At 43.7% G+C, this 18,618-nt stretch overlaps 1 protein-coding gene across 2 annotated transcripts in view; it reads left to right on the forward strand.

Moving 5' to 3' along the window:
- The window catches only part of LOC124149334 (WD repeat and FYVE domain-containing protein 3-like), a 93,204-nt gene that overhangs the window by 63,583 nt on the left and 11,003 nt on the right, over window positions 1-18,618 (forward strand). For both annotated transcript variants that reach the window (XM_048392485.1, XM_046520849.2), the window contains exons 45-57: window positions 34-111; window positions 792-924; window positions 7,558-7,640; window positions 8,279-8,441; window positions 8,854-9,074; window positions 10,230-10,378; window positions 10,855-10,914; window positions 12,109-12,255; window positions 13,283-13,366; window positions 13,992-14,046; window positions 15,034-15,153; window positions 15,844-15,961; window positions 16,791-16,897. In XM_048392485.1, the coding sequence (XP_048248442.1) occupies window positions 34-111; window positions 792-924; window positions 7,558-7,640; window positions 8,279-8,441; window positions 8,854-9,074; window positions 10,230-10,378; window positions 10,855-10,914; window positions 12,109-12,255; window positions 13,283-13,366; window positions 13,992-14,046; window positions 15,034-15,153; window positions 15,844-15,961; window positions 16,791-16,897 (1,518 nt within the window). The remainder of the gene's footprint in view (window positions 1-33; window positions 112-791; window positions 925-7,557; window positions 7,641-8,278; window positions 8,442-8,853; window positions 9,075-10,229; window positions 10,379-10,854; window positions 10,915-12,108; window positions 12,256-13,282; window positions 13,367-13,991; window positions 14,047-15,033; window positions 15,154-15,843; window positions 15,962-16,790; window positions 16,898-18,618) is intronic.

The raw sequence follows: 18,618 nt of genomic DNA on the forward strand, positions 1-18,618 counted from the left end.
CCCATTTACACATGGTCTCTCTGGTTGTTGCAGGATTTCTACATGTGGACCAGTACCCATGTAACTCTAGTCAAAGACGTGGTGGAGTTTCAACACAAGCAGTATCTGCAGGTAATACTTTGTGCCATTCTGGTGAGATCAAACATGTCTTATCCTTAACTCAGGAAGAAAGTATTCACTGACCTTATGTCATTATGTCTAGTCCTTCTCTCAATTCCACAATGGATCCGTGAAGATCCGGGTAGAAAAGGTCTTCAGCAACTCATACTTGCCGTAAAAGGCGACTATACTTGTAGTAAGAGGCGACTAATGGGATCGGGTGGTCAGGCTCGCTGACTTGGTTGATGCATGTCATCGATCCAAATTTAGTGGATCGTTGCTCATGATATCAATCACTGGATTGTCTGGTCCAGACTTGATTATTTACAGACCGCAGTATAGCTGAGATATTGCTGAGTGCGGCATTAAACAACAAACTAATGAACCAAAAAACTCAATCCCTCAATTTTGTTGTTGAGGTAAGCATAAAAGAGTTTACATCAATTCTACCGCAAATTTATTCACATAGTCTTTTAATTTTAAGTTACAGCATTACTTTTAATAGTACCTTTTGTATTTAGAAAATCATACTACACTCCTTTTAAGTTTTTTTTAGTTTTCCTAATTTATTTCTGTAATTTGGATTAAGTCTCAATGAATTATTAATATGTTTGATAAGACATGGTATGTGTAACAAGTATGTTTTATTGTAATGGTATGTTTGGTGCTAACTGTGTTGCCCCTGACAACAGAGCCAGCAGCACATGGAGAAGTACCTGATCGAGGAGTGGAGCCAGATGGAGGGGGAGCTGCTGAGAGTTCGGGGAATATGGGGGCCGGAGGTCAGCAATAGACTGGACAAGTGGCAGCTGGATATGACGGAAGGTACGTCTGGTTATATGGGTTTGATGTGTGATGGGTATAATTGAGTGGTTACACTGATGGCATAGTATTCATACCTTGGGGAAAATGAAGACAAAATCTTCTTAATATGGCAAGTTTACCTAATCCTAACTCATACTTATTTCTTATCTCATCTCATTTCTGAAAGCTAGTGGAAACTTCATGAATAGTGTTCCCTGAACAGAAAAAAAAACAGGTCACCCGACCGACCCCTGAGCCAGGTTGTCACCTCCATGAAGCCTCTGGCTCGGAGAAGTTTGTACAGTCTAGATCACACCGGACTCCATCATCAGCATTCTCTCTGATATTTAAACTCTGGTACAGACCATGTCTACCTCATGTAGTCAACATGGCTTGTATTAGCACATGAATTAACTTCTACGAGACCTTGTTTCCGCCAGGAATGCTGTATTCCGTGTTCCTGCTCAGGGTGATTAACAAGTCACGTGTCAAGATTCTCGGACTGTAAACAAGCACGATTAGGCTGGAATTAGATCAGACACCTAATAGAAGCTGTGCAGTGCACTTTACAGATTGGTGTGCATGATTATTTGTAATTAATGCTGCAACCGCACATTCAAATGCCTGATGCCATACATCAATGCAACCGGGTCAATAACTTTCAGTAAACCTTCGTTGACAATGATTGTAAGAATGTTAGCACCTAGGGAATTGAATTCCTTGCCTCTTCACCAGGACTGCAGGTCGACATGGTGACAACAATCAACTCCGAAGGGAGTGTTCGAAATATGGGCACAGTGGCAGGTAGTTCTTTAGACTAACATTTAGTCTCTGAAATCTTATTTTACACAATATCCTTCTTGACTCTTAAAAAAACCCCAAAAATTCCCTATGCTGAATAGAGATAGCTTGAGCTGGCTAGACTTGCATTTGTATGTATTTCTAGATTATTATTTTTTCATAAAATAAATATATTCCACGGTCATGGTGCAGGACTAGTAGTTCTTGTGTTAGGCCTGTAGTTTCAAATTTGTATGTGTCCTTATGGCCTGCAGTAAACTTTTGTGTCAATTTCTTGTCGCAATAATCTGCAATTTTCTGAATGAGGGCCTGCAGCTTCTACAGTCTTTGGGTCCTGATGGCAACCTGGCAGTTTTCAAATTTCTGACACTGCCAGAAGGAAAGTCATCCCTCGATTTTTGATGATCGGGAGTTGGTGAATATAGACACTGATTTGGCACATGACCCTAATGATCTCTACATTCCTTCAAGGCACAGTCTCTGATAACATTGCTGCACTTCTGCATGCTCTCGATCACCCTACTTCGTAGGATCATTCAGACTGGAGAATTTTATATCCAGCCTTGATGTACCAGATGCAGCTTCCATTTTATAATACTTTCCATGACTGCAACGTCGATACTTAGACATCTGTTGGGGAGTGCACTTACTAGATCTACATGTGACCGAGCGTTTGTCCGCAGACAAATGCAATCTCCATGTCAACAACTAGGTGGACCTATTTGCAACCAGATTCAACAGACAGATTGCAGTCTTTGTCTCATCAGTATCGACCTGCAGACTTGGGCCAATGATGCACTGGCAATATTGTGGGAGGGACTTCAAGCTCATGTGTTCCCACCACCAACACTGATACCTCTGATATTACAGAAGATCATGCACATGAAGAACATTCTACTGCCTGTGGTCACGTCTTATTGGCCAGCAAGAACTTGGGTTTCCAGACCTTATCGCAATACTAATGAAGCCAACCCTAAAGCTCCCGAACTGGTCAAATCTTCTTCATCTTCAAAAAAGCAAGTTCATCCAAGAATGGAACTCTACAAGCTTCATGTATGGAGCATCTTGCAATCAGCCTCACTAGCAGAGGATATTCAACCAAGAGCAGATCAACAAGGAATATATGTGATGATACAGGGAAGAGTTTGACCAGTTTGCGAGATCTAAGGGTTTATCAGCAGCTAAGTTCTCTTCACCACAAGTAGCAGAGTTCTTATGCCACCTGAGAAGCACAAGAAACCTTAAAGGTTCAACACTGGACACATACTTAGCAGCTCCGTCCTCGCTATGTACAACAGAATCAAACTTACCAAATTACCAAAGATTGGACCATTGTCTTTGCAAATCACTATCAAAGAGATATTGCTACAGAGGATATCAGGGGAATTCATCAATTTGGACCATTAGTAGTCGCACAACCACTGACAATACCTACGAGAAGATGAACCTACACAACACTCACCCACGTTCACACAGACTTCCTGATGTCAGGTTACTTTCCCTTAACCAATGACCCAGAGTCCATGTCCCCTGTTTTACTATGTAATTCAGAGCATGAGTGACATCGATTGTATTTAAGATTATGACCTTCTCTCAACACTATAATCGTTTAAAGTAAGCGGGAAAATCTTTCCTTACTGCATTTTACAAACCAACAAAATCCTAGAGATATACTCCTCTCCTTTCACCAAGGAGGCGGTACCCCACATGGTTGGAAGAAGAACTAATCACAGTCTGAATCACACAATCGGTGGAACCCATCACCTTCCGTGGGATTCAAGCAATAAATATAAGACAGGATATGGTAATATATGTAATTGTTTTTAATAAAGATATCATTTATGCTTATCCTGACTCATACGCTTAAGCGCCCACCCAGCATCCCCTCTTCCACCTCATACATGTTTCGGACGTAAGTAGGAGAAGTATATAGTGACAAGTCTTCTGGTTTGGTCCTGTGGTTCTGGTGCGCCTGCGCAGCCTGGGTGCGTTTGGACGAGATGTTTTTTCTGTTCTGGGAATATTGTTCAGAAAGTTTTGACTACCTTTCAGAAGTGAGAGTATGTAAGTATAAAAGATATGTTTTAGTCTGTTTTCAGTCGTACAATTGGGTATCTCATACCTCTAGTCGCACGTTAAAAGGAAGCTAGAAGCTGGAATGTAAACAATAAACTTGTTTCTGTCCGGTTGCGCACGCACCTCCCGATGACATGCCACAAATCTCTCAGCGCGCCTCTGAGCTGGTCGCTCGAGAAGGACTTTCGCGATAGACTGCTAGTTTGTATTCTACTAGTCAGTATCTTGTGTCTACAGTTGTTGTTCTAATACAGTAATAATACTATGTCTTACCTGTAGACTCCTGGAATGTAATCATTGGTAATCCATTGTTTGGGTTCAACACGTGTTTCACTTGATTATACACGTGGCAACATGTCGGGCATTTGTGCCTCGTGTCAAGGACAACTGTCTAAAGTAGATCCTCACAAGTATTGTCCTTCCTGCATAAATAAGGACGGGCTTTCAACGTGTTCGTGGAATAAACGTTGTTAAGAATGTGAGCATTTGTCTTCTATCAACTTTAACTTGTATCTTCGTGCGTTGGCGAAGCGGGCTACTGACCAGCGCTACAGGCAGAGGAGGTCATCGGGTGGATCCTTGGACTCTGCACCCCCTACATCTGGCCCTGGGGGTGGCGCGTCGGCCACACCCAAGAAATCAGTTGAAAAAGACCCGCCTCAGTCAACTTATGTTTTTTGACAAGACACGGGACCGTTCGCCTGCTGATGATACTACCCGCACGACTGATCTTCGTCAATCGGTTGATCGAGAGCGTCACTCAGCCACCCCCGTTACGACGGGACCGGGTGGTGACGAGGACCACGAGGGGACTACGGTCCCCAGTCGGTCCGTCTCTCGTCCTACCAACGACGATAGGAATGTCGTGCGGGTCGACAGTGAACACAGATCCCTCTCTAGAAGTCGTTCCCGTTCACGGGACGACAGGTCGAGGCCCTCGTCGGGAGTTCGATTTGGACGATAACTACGATGGGGATCGTAGTACTTCTACAGTTAGAGATCGTAGCCCTCGCCCCACGGGGACGTGCGACGCCTTCGAAGGGAGTTTTTGGGAGATCAGCGTCGTAGAGATAATGATCGATCGTGACCCTCGTCTCACTTTCATATCGACCCGGCTTTGATAGGCCAGATGACGGCGGCGGTACTCGCCTTGACGGCGTCGACCGAGAAGGGTTCGTCTACGTCGGAGGTCCATGGACCATCGTCCTGTACACCGGTTCCTTCATCTACGCCTACACAATCGACGTCGACGATGGATTGTGACGACAGCGTCGTAGAGATAATGATCGATCGTGACCCTCGTCTCACTTTCATATCGACCCGGCTTTGATAGGCCAGATGACGGCGGCGGTACTCGCCTTGACGGCGTCGACCGAGAAGGGTTCGTCTACGTCGTAGGTCCATGGACAATCGTCCTGTACACCGGTTCCTTCATCTACGCCTACACAATCGATGTCGACGATGGATTGTGACGACAGCGTCGTAGAGATAATGACCGATCGTGACCCTCGTCTCACTTTCATATCGCCCCAGCTTTACACAATCGACGTCGACGATGGATTGTGACGACAGCCTGGCTATGGCTTGGCTATCTCACTTTTCTGCCTGAGTTATCAAAAGATGATGACAAACCGACGTGTGCTGGCTTAAAGGTTGGAGATACGCCGCAGTCTCTTCAGTCTTCTCCTCCCAATGTCTTCAGAGCCATGGTTCACGATATGGACCAGAACTTGCCTCTGCTCTGCCGGGGCAGAGTTTCAGCAAACCACCTGTTCGATCGCGTTACCCGATCTATGGCATGGCATCACACGGATCATGAAGACGGTCGTAGAATGGCTCCGTCGGCAGGCGATCAGGGTCGCCTTCTACCTAGACGAGCCGTCTCCTACGGGCGACAGGCTCACTAAAATACCGGAATTGCAGAAAATTCTACGTGCCTTCATGGTTGAAGATGAGTCACATTAATTCCGCCTGCCGGCCTGGGACCTCAATATCGTTCTGCGCTACCTGTCTAGTTAGACTTACGAGCCTCTCGATCAGGTCGCCTTCGACATTGTCTCCGACTAGAAGTACTGCTCGTATTTTTTAGTTACCTTGTATGCTGCGAGTTGCTCTGTAACTAAATTATGCGCCGACCACACTTCGATCGCATTTCATCTGTCGTGTGCAGTTGTCAGGTCGCATCGATAATTTGTTGTTTGTCGAAGAGCATTAACCATGCTATTTTTCGTTACCTTGGATACGACGAGTCGTTCTGAACCACTTTATATACCGTCCACACTTCGATCGCAATTCAACTGTCGTGTGCAGTTGTCCTGTCGCTTCGGTAGTTACTTGTGGGTCGAAGAGCATTAAACATGCTGTTTTAGTTACCTTGTATACTGCGAGTTGCTCTGTAACTAAATTATGCGCCGACCACACTTCGATCGCAATTCATCTGACGTGTGCAGTTGTCATGTCGCATCGATAATTTGTTGTGTGTCGAAGAGCCTTAACCATGCTATTTTTCGTTACCTTGGATACGACGAGTCGTTCTGAACCACTTTATATACCGTCCACACTTCGATCGCTATTCAACTGTCGTGTGCAGTTGTCCTGTCGCTTCGATAGTTACTTGTGGGTTGAAGAGCATTAAACATGCTGTTTAGTTACCTTGTATACTGCGAGTTGCTCTGTAACTAAACTATACGTCGACCGCTTCGATCGCAGTTCAACTGACGCGTGCAGTTGTCCTGTCGCATCGATAATTAGTAGTGTGTCGAAGAGCATTAAACATGCTGTTTTAGTTACCTTGCCTACGACGAGTCGTTCTGTAACTACATTATAAGCCGACCACGTTTCGATCGCACCTCAACTGACGTGTGCAGTTGTTCTGTCGCATCGATACTTACTTGTGGGTCGAAGAGCATTAAACATGCAGTTTTAGTTACCTTAGATACGACGAGTCGTTCTGAAACTAAATTATATGCCGTCCACACTTCGATTGCAATTCAACTGTCGTGTGCAGTTGCCTTGTCGCATCGATACTTACTTGTGGGTCGAAGAGCATTAAAGATGCTGTTTAGTTACCTTGTATACTGCGAGTTGCTCTGTAACTAAACTATACGTCGACCACTTCGATCGCCGTTCAACTGACGCGTGCAGTTGTCCTGTCGCATCGATAATTAGTTTTGTGTTGATGAGCATTAACCATGTTGTGCGTTCGTGATAAACAATTTGTCTCGTCTGTGCATCTGGTCGAATGTTCTATTGTCACTACGGGGGTGAGGAACTTGGTACATTCGACGTGCAAGAGGTCACTTCCGGATTACTTTCCAGACCCTCCTTCCAGTGTTCCGTCGAATTCTACCCAATTGTACGACTGAAAACAGACTAAAACATGGGTTTTTCAGATTAAAAACGATGTTTTATTGGTCTGTTTTCAGTCGTACGTTCCCACCCAGCCATCCCCACTGGGAAGTAATCCAGTCCAGTCCTGCTTGATGGCTTATTCTTCGAGATTTGTGGCATGTCATCGGGAGGTGCGTGCGCAACCGGACGGAAACAAGTTTATTGTTTACATTCCAGCTTCTAGCTTCCTTTTAACGTGCGACTAGAGGTATGAGATACCCAATTGTACGACTGAAAACAGACCAATAAAACATCGTTTTTAATCTGAAAAACCCATTTTTATTCTGACAAATACATTTTTAATGATGGCATGTTTATGGGATCCTGGCATAACATGTGTGTATCATGGAGGCTGGAAGTAGTTGTGTCAATGTGCTTGTGTTGTAGGTCCCTGTCGAATGAGGAAGAAGATGCACTGCAATGAGTTGTTTTATGTGCATTATCCATACAGGCCTGATCTGGAGGACAGTGTAAGTATCAGCATTAGGTGTTGAAGTCTTTAGACCCAATAGTTGCTTTACAAATTGACCCGCATGAAGACAATGAAATTATCGAAAAAAGAAGAGATTTAACAAATTGGTGTGAATTTGTAAATATCAGTTGTGTTGTCTAAGTAATATGTAAGCAAATATCATTTTAGCTGTTAAGCCGACTAAGCCAGCGTCGTTTACAAACTATGTCCCCTGGAACTACTTAAGTCTGTCGTTGTGACCCTGATTGACACAGTTAGATCTAGGTCTGATGTGCTAAAACTTGTGAGTGAGTGAGTTGGGTTTAATGCCGCTTTTAACAATATTCCAGTTATATTGCGGCATGTCAGTTTAATGTTGGAGGAAAGCCTGAAGTGATGCAGGTCTCAGACGCTTACTACTTCGATGAAACCCACGGGCACGGGTATGGTGCTGACAAACCTAGAAACATAATCGGGGTGAACCGAGATTCGAACCCACAATCATAGGTTTCTGGCATGCCCAAGGGACGCAACTCTGCACAGCGAATCGTGGCGCCTTAGACGACTGAGCCATGCGTGCCCCCACTAAAACTTGTGTAAACAATTAAATAACATGATCTATGTCATGACTGTTGATGTCCATGGTCTTATTTTCAGCCCCTGAGGTACAAAGTAGCCATCAGTTTTGATAGCAAGGATTTCTGTGAGCAGTATCGGCCTCAGACAATCTTGGGTATGGAATCTCTGCCCATCCAGCGCACTGGCGATGCTGATCTTTTGTCTGCCGAGTCTGAGAATGGGGCGGACAGGTCACTGGAAGGTGAGGACGTAATGTATTGTACAATGTGTCATACAGGTTCATGTGTTGCATGTTGCTGCCAGATGAATCTCCTGGGACAGCAGTTTTCAGCACTCTGGAACTAACATTGATTCTCTGTTGCGATTCCGGGTTAGAATTGTTTCCCAGCAACCTGTGCTGGTCATAAGAGGTGACCTAATGGATCAGTTGGTCAGGCTCGATGACGTGGTTGATGGTGTGTCATTGTACCCTGATGGTGTGGCTCGTTGCTTATACTATCAATCACTGGATAGTGTGGTCTAGATTTGATTTTTACAGGCAGTTGTCATATAGCTGTAATATTGCTGAGTGCAGCATTAAACCACAAACAAACAAACTAACATTAAATAATGTCCCGACAGATCTATTAATGCTGGTGTCCTTGTTCTTGCAGCTGACATCATGAATATGCCGAAGCTTCTGCCTCGGTCGACCAGTCAACGGTCCGGCACTGAGGATGAGGACCCGGATGACCTCCAGAGCGTCGACACGGCCGACACAACGGACGGGGAGCGGTCAGACACCACTACAGGGGAGGGTCAACAGGAGGGTCAGTCCACAGGGGACAAGGGAGACAACCAGGCCATCCTCAGGCTGCTGGGAGACAAGGAGAAGGTGGGTGCCGGGGACAAGGCATGCTGTAGGATGTGAATATGGGCTCATGGTTTGGTATGGGGTAGGAGACTGGAAGGTGGATTGATCGATCCTCTGGAGCATCATACAATGGATGTTAAAAGATGATACTTGTTGTTACCATGCCTGGCGCTCAGTATTAAGGGGTCAAAGTAGATAAGATCAATTGTATGGTCGCATCATACAAAAGATGTTAACAGATGGTACTTGTTGTTACCATGCCTGGTGCTCAGAATTAAGGGGACAAATTTGAAAGATCAATTGTATGGTCGCATCATACAAAAGATATTAACAGATGGTACTTGTTGTTACCATGCCTGGTGCTCAGTATTAAGGAAGAAATTAGAAAGATCAATTGTATGGCCGCATCATACAAAAGATGTTAACAGATGATACTGTTGTTACCATGCCCGGTGCTCAGTATTAAGGAGACAAATTAGATATGATCAATCATACCTATTGGAGGATGAGTAAGAACTTCTTGTGCAAATATTTCTAAATGTGGACCCACCTTGAACTTTCAGGCATGTAGAATTGTCTCCCTTCTTTAACCAACAGTTTTACGGTTTCTCCACGAATTGGGAAAAGAATTGGGTATTTAAGATGATATGTCTTATTCTTTTTGTACCGAAAATGTATTGCAAGTGTAAATATGTTCCTGTTTTACATTTGTTAAACCATATTAAAAGATGAATTGGTCTTCATGTAGTCCATATTCATATGAAACCTGTCACCCTCCCTCCATTGATGTGAATCTAGGGAGTAGTGACAAATGGTCACTACAAGGACATAATTGATTGATTGATTGATTGGTTTATTGTTTAATGACGCACTCAGCAATATTCCAGCTATATGAAAGCGGTCTGTAAATAATCGAGTCTGGACCAGACAATCCAGTGATTAATATCATGAGCATCGATCCACGCAATTGGGATTGATGACATGCATCAACCAAGTCAGCAAGCCTAACCACCCGATCCTGTTAGTTGCCTCTCACGACAAGCATAGTCGCCTTTTACGGCAAGCATGGGTTGCTGAAGACCGATTCTACCCCGGATCTTCACGGGTCCACAAGGACATAGCTGCAGCAGGAAGTATGCAACTAGTGTTACAAGTAAACGTTATCTTCCTCCGCAGATCACCCACATGTTCCGGTGTGCGCGGATCCAGGGGCTGGACACGGCAGAGGGACTGCTACTGTTCGGCAAGGAACACTTCTATGTGATTGATGGCTTCACGCTCCTCAAGACAAGGGAGATCAAAGACATTGACACTCTTCCCCCCGAGTGAGTCACGTTGTCAACGATATGAATATTACTGTCCACTTTATGTAACCTTTTTATTCAGTGGTGAATATTGTTGTTGTACTAATACAGGGAAGATAAAAATGTCGTATTTGTTGTGTTTACACACTTGAGTATAATATTTGATTGTAATTATTTCATTTTTGTTTTAAATGTCTTGTAGTGTGTTATATGAATGTAATATTTAAAATAGTAAATGCACGTAAAAACAATGAAACTTAACAGTGTTATTAAGGTCTGCATATGTCACTAAATTGTGTATGAACAGTTCAGATAGTGTGATTGTGATTTGTATTATCTGGGGGAAGGGGTCATTGGGGCAGCCTAGTGGTTAAACCATTTTCTCATTACACTGAAGGCCCCTGTTTGTTTCCACACATGTTCACTGCTATGATATTGCTGGAATATTACTAAAGGTGGCATAAAATCACCCACTCATACACTCCATTATTTTGCAGGTATCACGATCCAATCATTCCCAAGTCATCAATGAGCAGTGGGGGTGCACTGAAGAGAATGTAAGTGTTTTAGTCACAGCTGTATAGCATGGATATATAGAGTATATCCATGTCAGTGACAATAATTGACAGTAAGTGAGATTTCACAGTTCACTCAACATGTCACTAATAAGTGGTGTTTCGGGGTCAAGTAACAGTTCAGTGTGTATGTTAATTTGCTGTAGAGAGTATATTTATGTACATTATGTATGATAATATGTAGGAAATAATTCAGGGATTTTGTAACGGAATGTTGTATCCGTTTGTTCGCTCTATCCATGTTTGTTCGCTCCTATCCATGTTTGTTCTCTCCGTGTTCTGCTGTACTATCATATACTTGTCACATAAGGAGGTGAGTAATATGTAGATCCGGCAGTCACAACAGTAGATATACCACCCAACTGATTAGTGTCTTGTTATGCTCTTATCATGCAGGGATGCACCAACTTGACCTGAGCTATTTAGTAGCCCGAATAGTAACATAACATATGTGACCCACCAAGAGAAAAGGGATCTTATGGGTGCTATGATGCAATTGTGCTTTGACGTCATAAAAAAGACGTTTTGATGTCAACTTACTTCCCTAAAAATCGCCATATCTTATTTTTCTCCCGTTAGTTCGTAATGTAATATAATCATTTTTTAAAAACATTTCAGGATACATGTCTGACATTATATCTAAAAACAGCAATTATCACATGAACAGTTTTTAGTCTAAAAATGGGACTTAGCAGCAAATTCATAAAGTCACATATCATAGCCACCTGCCATTCATATTATTCATCTTTTTCAAAATGGAAATCTCAGCATGGTAACCCTGATTGAGGTAACCATTGACTGGTTTTCTTACAGCAGGGGTAGCCTAATGGTTAAAGTGTTTACTGGTCATGCTGAATACCCAGGATCAAGTCCCGTGGGTACAGTGAGGTTCATTGTAGGCATCTCTTGTCATGATGATGCTGACTATGCTGAGATTGGAGTCAAACCTCTCAGACTTACTCATTCAACAACTACACTTGATGAACCTTAAAGTAATGTTATATGATTGGGTGCCGTTATACAAAGTGATCTTAGTGCTAAGGTGATGGAAACTCCCATACCTTAACATAGACCTACGAGAGTTGTAGGGCTAAGGTTGTTTTGTACAATGGCACCCTGGTCAGTATGAGATAGTGGTCAGTATCTTTGTCTGATGTCATGTGTCTGATTCAACAGGTGCAGCAAGTTCGCCTATGATGAGGTGCGAGAGGTGCACAAACGCCGCTACCTGCTCCAGCCCATTGCCATCGAGGTTTTCTCTGCTGATGGCAGAAACTATCTACTGGCGTTCCCTCGCAAGATCAGGAACAAAGTGTATGCAAAGTGAGTGCACCTTGTAACCCAAACAATTCGTTGATATTACAGAGATTCCAACCATTATGATTTGGGTGTAATAGTTACAATTTTGAGCCTAAAACTGAACATTTAGTGTTCTCCCACTACATTATGATTCTATTTCGCGAATTATTCACACGCTTGAAATATCATGGTGAGCAAATTGTTAATGTACCTGTGACATGAAGCATTCTACAGCGAGACAATGCTGACCAATGAGAGCCATGTTTTCAATTGACATAGTGTTATAATATCCATTACTGAGTGATACAAGGTCTCTGATTGGTTGTCATGTTAAAACACTTAAGTCATTTTATCAATTGTGGGTGCAGACAGGGAACTAATTGCATTTACAACGATGTTACTTCGGAACTCTCAACACCACCTTGTGTTTTTGACAAACAGTTAATTAGTGATGATGAATTTTATGAATGTGTGGAGCTTTGACCACATGTTTCACTTATGTCCAGGCCTAGCAAAAATGTCAAATCAAAACCCTGCGTCATGGTACTGTTAAATTAAATCATGCTTTTTCACCCCACTGATTGCACCAACGATTCTGTTTGGGTTTGCATCTCTGGATGCTAGAAGATGTTATATAGTAGTCCTTCCATTATGTCTTACAAGATCATTCGACCTGTGAAGATCCGGGGTGGAATAGGTCTTCAGCATCCCATGCTTGCTGTAAAAGGCGACTATGCTTGTCATGAGAAGCAACTAATGGGATTGGGTGGTCAGGCTCACTGACATTGTTGATGCAGATCATCGTATCCCAACTGCGTGAATCGATGCTCATGATGTCAATCACTGGATTGTCTGGTCCAGGCTTGATTACATACACACCACCTTCATATAGCTGGAATATTGCTGAGTGGGGCGTAAACACATAAACAACAAACAAACCAAACCAAACAAGATCATTCCAAAGTAATATCAGAATTGTTATTGAAACATATGGTTGATTTTACATAAATTTGACTTAATGTATTCACTAAAACCTGGATGATGATTTCAGAATTCTGTCGGTGGCCACAGCGATCACTGACAATGCCCAACAGTCAGTGTCCGGACAGAAGCAGAATGCTAAAGTAGAATCGGGGTACGTCACGTATAGTTTCAGTGCACTTTTCAGAGATAAACTGAATGGTTCTGGACTCTTCTGAACATACTTAATGATATCTCAAACTAGACACAATTTATGGATGACAGCTTCTTTAATACTGTAAAGACGACGTTTCAATATAGATCCTTATACTGTTGTCAAGCAAGACAGTCTTTTATTGTGTCTACTTTGTCATATGTCAACTTCTAAGTAATGCCTATCAAACAATTGATGGTATCTTTTGAATAATCTGTCATCATTCTCGAACCTATATGAAAGAAGGGTTTAAGTTGAGCAGTTTTAAGCCTTTTCTAGATAACAAACAAGCAAACACTCTATAAAATGTTTACCATGCCCTAACCTCACGTTAAAAGATGGTACTTGTTGTTATCCTGCCTGGCACTCGGCTGTAAGGGGATACAACAAAGACTAGTCAGCACGGAGTCAGTATTTATAAACGGTGGCTTGATATCTCAGTGGAATAAGACTATAAAACTGGCTTAAGTCTGGACAAGTACAAGCAGCCACTCTCACATGTGCATATACATCGCTATGTAAGTGCATATCACCTAACCTCACCTCACATTAAGGGCTGTATTTTCATGTGTCAACCTCCTTGCAGTGGTGGCCTCATCAGCAGCTTGATAGGGGAGAAGTCTGTGACGCAGAGATGGGAGGTAGGTGTCAATAGTCATATCAAATGGAATCATCATCATCATCATCATCATCATCATCATTAATATTTTGTTAAATTCCCTATCAGATTCACAGTCATTACCACTGGCAGTAGTATTTAACTGCAGTCCATCATTTGAGTGAGTGAGTTAACATTTAACATTGCATCAGCATTATTTAAGCCATAAGTTGATATATATACAATTGAGTCATGTATACATAGTTATATTTAAAAACAAATTTGTCAAACATATTTTGTATAACGATATTATCTTCAACTGTTTATAACATGGACTATAGGCCACCAGTAACCAATGCTGGACCTCCTCACTGAGTCCATCATGTAGCAACACATATGTAATGGTTTATTGTTTGAATGTGGCCAACATGAGTGATGGAACTAGGTCAAGACGTGGTTATTTACCTTGCTATGGATTGTCTAATGACATAGATGAATAACAAACACTCCTCTCTCCATGGTCCAAGTTCCATTCACCTCACTGTTAATCAAGGGGGCGTGTTTTTGGCTATAAAATTATCATCTAAGGATCCCCCTAAACATGTCATATCAACTGGGAGGCACAGGTGGCCCAGTCGTCTAAGGCGCCACGATTCACTGTGCAGAGTTGCGTCCCCTGGACACGCCAGAAACCTATGATTGTGGGTTCGAATCCTGGTTCACCCCGCTTATGTTTCTAGGTTTGTCAGCACCATACCCGTGCTCGTGGGTTTCACCAAAGTGGTAAAGGTCTGAGACATTAAGCTGACACGCCGCGATATAACTGGAATAATGTTAAAAGTGGCGTTACAACCCAACTCACTCACTCACTGACATCATCTGACAGAACATTGTATGGCATTGTATTGAAAATGTCATTATTATGAAATTTTTAACAATTAGGAGACAAGGACCCTTGACGTTCCTCCTTGCTTTTGACCTGTGTTGTGTCTCTGGTTGAGTATAATGAGCCCTGTGTGTCTGCCCACAGCGGGGTGAGATCAACAACTTCCAGTACCTTATGCACCTGAACACCCTGGCGGGGAGATGCTACAACGACCTTATGCAGTACCCTGTGTTTCCCTGGATTATCAACGACTATGATTCCGAGGTAGGAGCAAAGCCATTGAGGAGTCTTCTAGTTCATTTACATACCGTATATCACTGTGTATAAGGCGACCCCACGTATCAGACGAGTACACACCTTCAAAATCAACCCAAAATCCTATTCTCCGTGTATAAGGCAACCTGGAATGAAGCACATCACAAGTGCGCACACAAACCTTATATATGCAATAAAAATATGTTCATCTTGCGTTGTTTTCCACATCGCCAGTGGAAAAAAATGTGAGATCTTCGACTCCGTGTATGAGACAACCCCCCTTCTTAACCCCCTCATATTAGGTACGAAAAACTCACCTTGTACACAGCGATATACGGTAATGAATAAAGTGAATTACTTTTGTTGATCGCATGAAATGGGGGAATATGCCTTTGTTAATTACGTATATCCCAGCAGTTAGTGTTAAGACTTGCTTATTGTTTAGAAAGTGTTACATAAGTGGACGTACAAAGTGATTTCTGTTTTTGAGTGTTAAATTTTGCATTGATAGTGATTCCCTGTGTTTGTTATTGTTGTACAGCCTGATGTTTGCAAAGCGCTGTCTTATTGCTTTCTACCGCATTGCTATAATCCTTCAGAGGACAATTTTGTATGTGACCTATAACTTGAAAATGACTGCACAGATTTTTGTTCACATTTGTGGACTGGTATTTATGTGTTGTCTGGTTCCGTCTACAGGAGATGGACTTGTACAAAGCTTCTACATTCCGAGATCTGTCGGCTCCTATGGGGGCCCAGTCCCCAGACAGACTCAAACAGTTCGAGAAGAGATACAACGAGTGGGATGATCCTCAAGGTGGGTGAAGCTGGTAGATGGCTAGTGACGAATGTCAGCTGATCAGTAGTGACGAATATCAGGTGATCACTAGTGACGGATGTCAGCTGATCAGTAGTGACGAATATCGGGTGCTCACTAGTGACAAATGTCAGCTGATCAGTAGTGACGAATGTCAGCTGATCTCTAGTGACGAATGTCAGCTGATCTCTAGTGACGAATGTCAGCTGATCTCTAGTGACGAATGTCAGCTGATCACTACTTAAGAATATCAGCTATCACTAGTGATGGTTAGTTTGTTGGTTGGTTTGTTGTAATGCCACACTCAGCAATATTCCAGCTATATGACGGCCGTCTGTAAGTAATTGAGTCTGGACCAGACAATCCAGTGATTAATATCATGCAATTGGGATCAATGACATGCATCAACCAAGTCAGTGAGCCTGACCACCCGATCCCGTTAGTCGTCTCTTACGACAAGCATGGGTTGCTGAAGACCTATTCTACCCTGCATCTTCACGGGTCCACTAGTGATGAATGTTGGGGATCACTTGTGATGATTGTTGGGGATCACTTTTGATGAATGTTGGGGATCACTTGTGATGATTGTTGGGGATCACTATATAAAGTGATAAAATACAAACATGGGCTATCGTGGGAATCAGGTGGTTAGATTACCTGGCCAATGGTTTCATACCCTGATGATGTTGTCCATCACTGATAACTTGCTTACTGCTGTCATAAGGCTGGCATATTGATGACTTCACCATTTGCTCACTCGCTCACATTTTTGTTATCTGCGGAAACATTGATCGGGAAATGAAATGATGCCGATGTTTTATGTTTGCAGGTGAAACCCCACCCTACCATTACGGCACTCACTACTCGTCAGCCATGATCGTGGCCTCCTATCTAGTCAGGATGGAACCCTTCACACAGCACTTCCTGAAACTCCAGGTCAGAGACTAATCTTGTGGCATAGTATCTCAGCCTGTGATTAGATTGGCATCTGAACTCGTGGGTCTGTAATCACCTACTCCACACCGAGCTCCCACCCATCCCCTCCACCCTATCCATACATCCACCCATCCACCCACTCCACAGACACCTCCACCTACTACACAGACCCAACCACTTCATAACCCCACCCAATACACAGACCCACCCACTCCATAACCCCACCCAATACACAGACCAACCCACTCCATAACCCCACCCAATACACAGACCCACACAATACACAGACCCACCCACTTCATAACCCCACACAATACACAGACCCACCCAACCAATACACAGACCTACCTATTCCAAAACCCCACCCAATACACAGACCCACCCACTCCATTACCCCACCCAATACAAATACCCACCCAACCAATACACAGACCTACCAACTCCATAACCCCACCCAATACACAGACCAACCCACTCCATAACCCCACCCAATACACAGACCCACACAATACACAGACCCACCCACTCCATAACCCCACACAATACACAGACCCACCCAACCAATACACAGACCTACCCACTCGTAAACCCCACCCAATACACAGACCCACCCACTCCATAACCCCACCCAATACACAGACCCAACCACTCCATAACCTCACCCAATACACAGACCCACACAATACACAGACCCACCCACTCCATAACCCCACCAAATACACAGACTCACCCAATACACAGACCCACCCAATACACAGACCCACCCAATACACAGACCCACCCACTTAATTACCCCACCCAATACACAGACCCACCCAATCCATAACCCCAACCCAATACACAGACCCACACAATACACAGACCCACCCAATCCATAACCCCACCAAATACACAGACCCACCCAATACACAGACCCACCCAATACACAGACCCACCCACTCCATAACCCCACCAAATACACAGACCTACCCAATACACAGACCCACCCAATACACAGACCCACCCACTCCATAACCCCACCAAATACACAGACCCACCCAATACACAGACCCACCCACTCCATAACCCCACCAAATACACAGACCCACCCACTCCATAACCTCACCCAATACACAGACCCACCCAATACACAGACCCACCCACTCCATAACCCCACCCAATACACAGACCCAACCACTCCATAACCTCACCCAATACACAGACCCACACAATACACAGACCCACCCACTCCATAACCCCACCAAATACACAGACTCACCCAATACACAGATCCACCCAATACACAGACCCACCCAATACACAGACCCACCCACTTAATTACCCCACCCAATACACAGACCCACCCAATCCATAACCCCAACCCAATACACAGACCCACACAATACACAGACCCAACCACTCCATAACCCCACCAAATACACAGACCCACCCAATACACAGACCCACCCACTCCATAACCCCACCAAATACACAGACCCACCAAATACACAGACCCACCCAATACACAGACTCACCCAATACACAGATCCACCCAATACACAGACCCACCCAATACACAGACTCACCCAATACACAGATCCACCCAATACACAGACCCACCCCCTCAATTACCCCACCCAATCCACAGACCCACCAAATCCACAGACCCACCCACTACACAGACCCACCCAATACACAGACCCACCCACTCCATAACCCCACCAAATACACAGACCTACCCA

The sequence above is a fragment of the Haliotis rufescens genome, unplaced genomic scaffold, assembly GCF_023055435.1.
Source record: "Haliotis rufescens isolate VD_foot unplaced genomic scaffold, xgHalRufe1.0.p SCAF_11, whole genome shotgun sequence".
Lineage (NCBI taxonomy): Eukaryota > Metazoa > Mollusca > Gastropoda > Lepetellida > Haliotidae > Haliotis > Haliotis rufescens.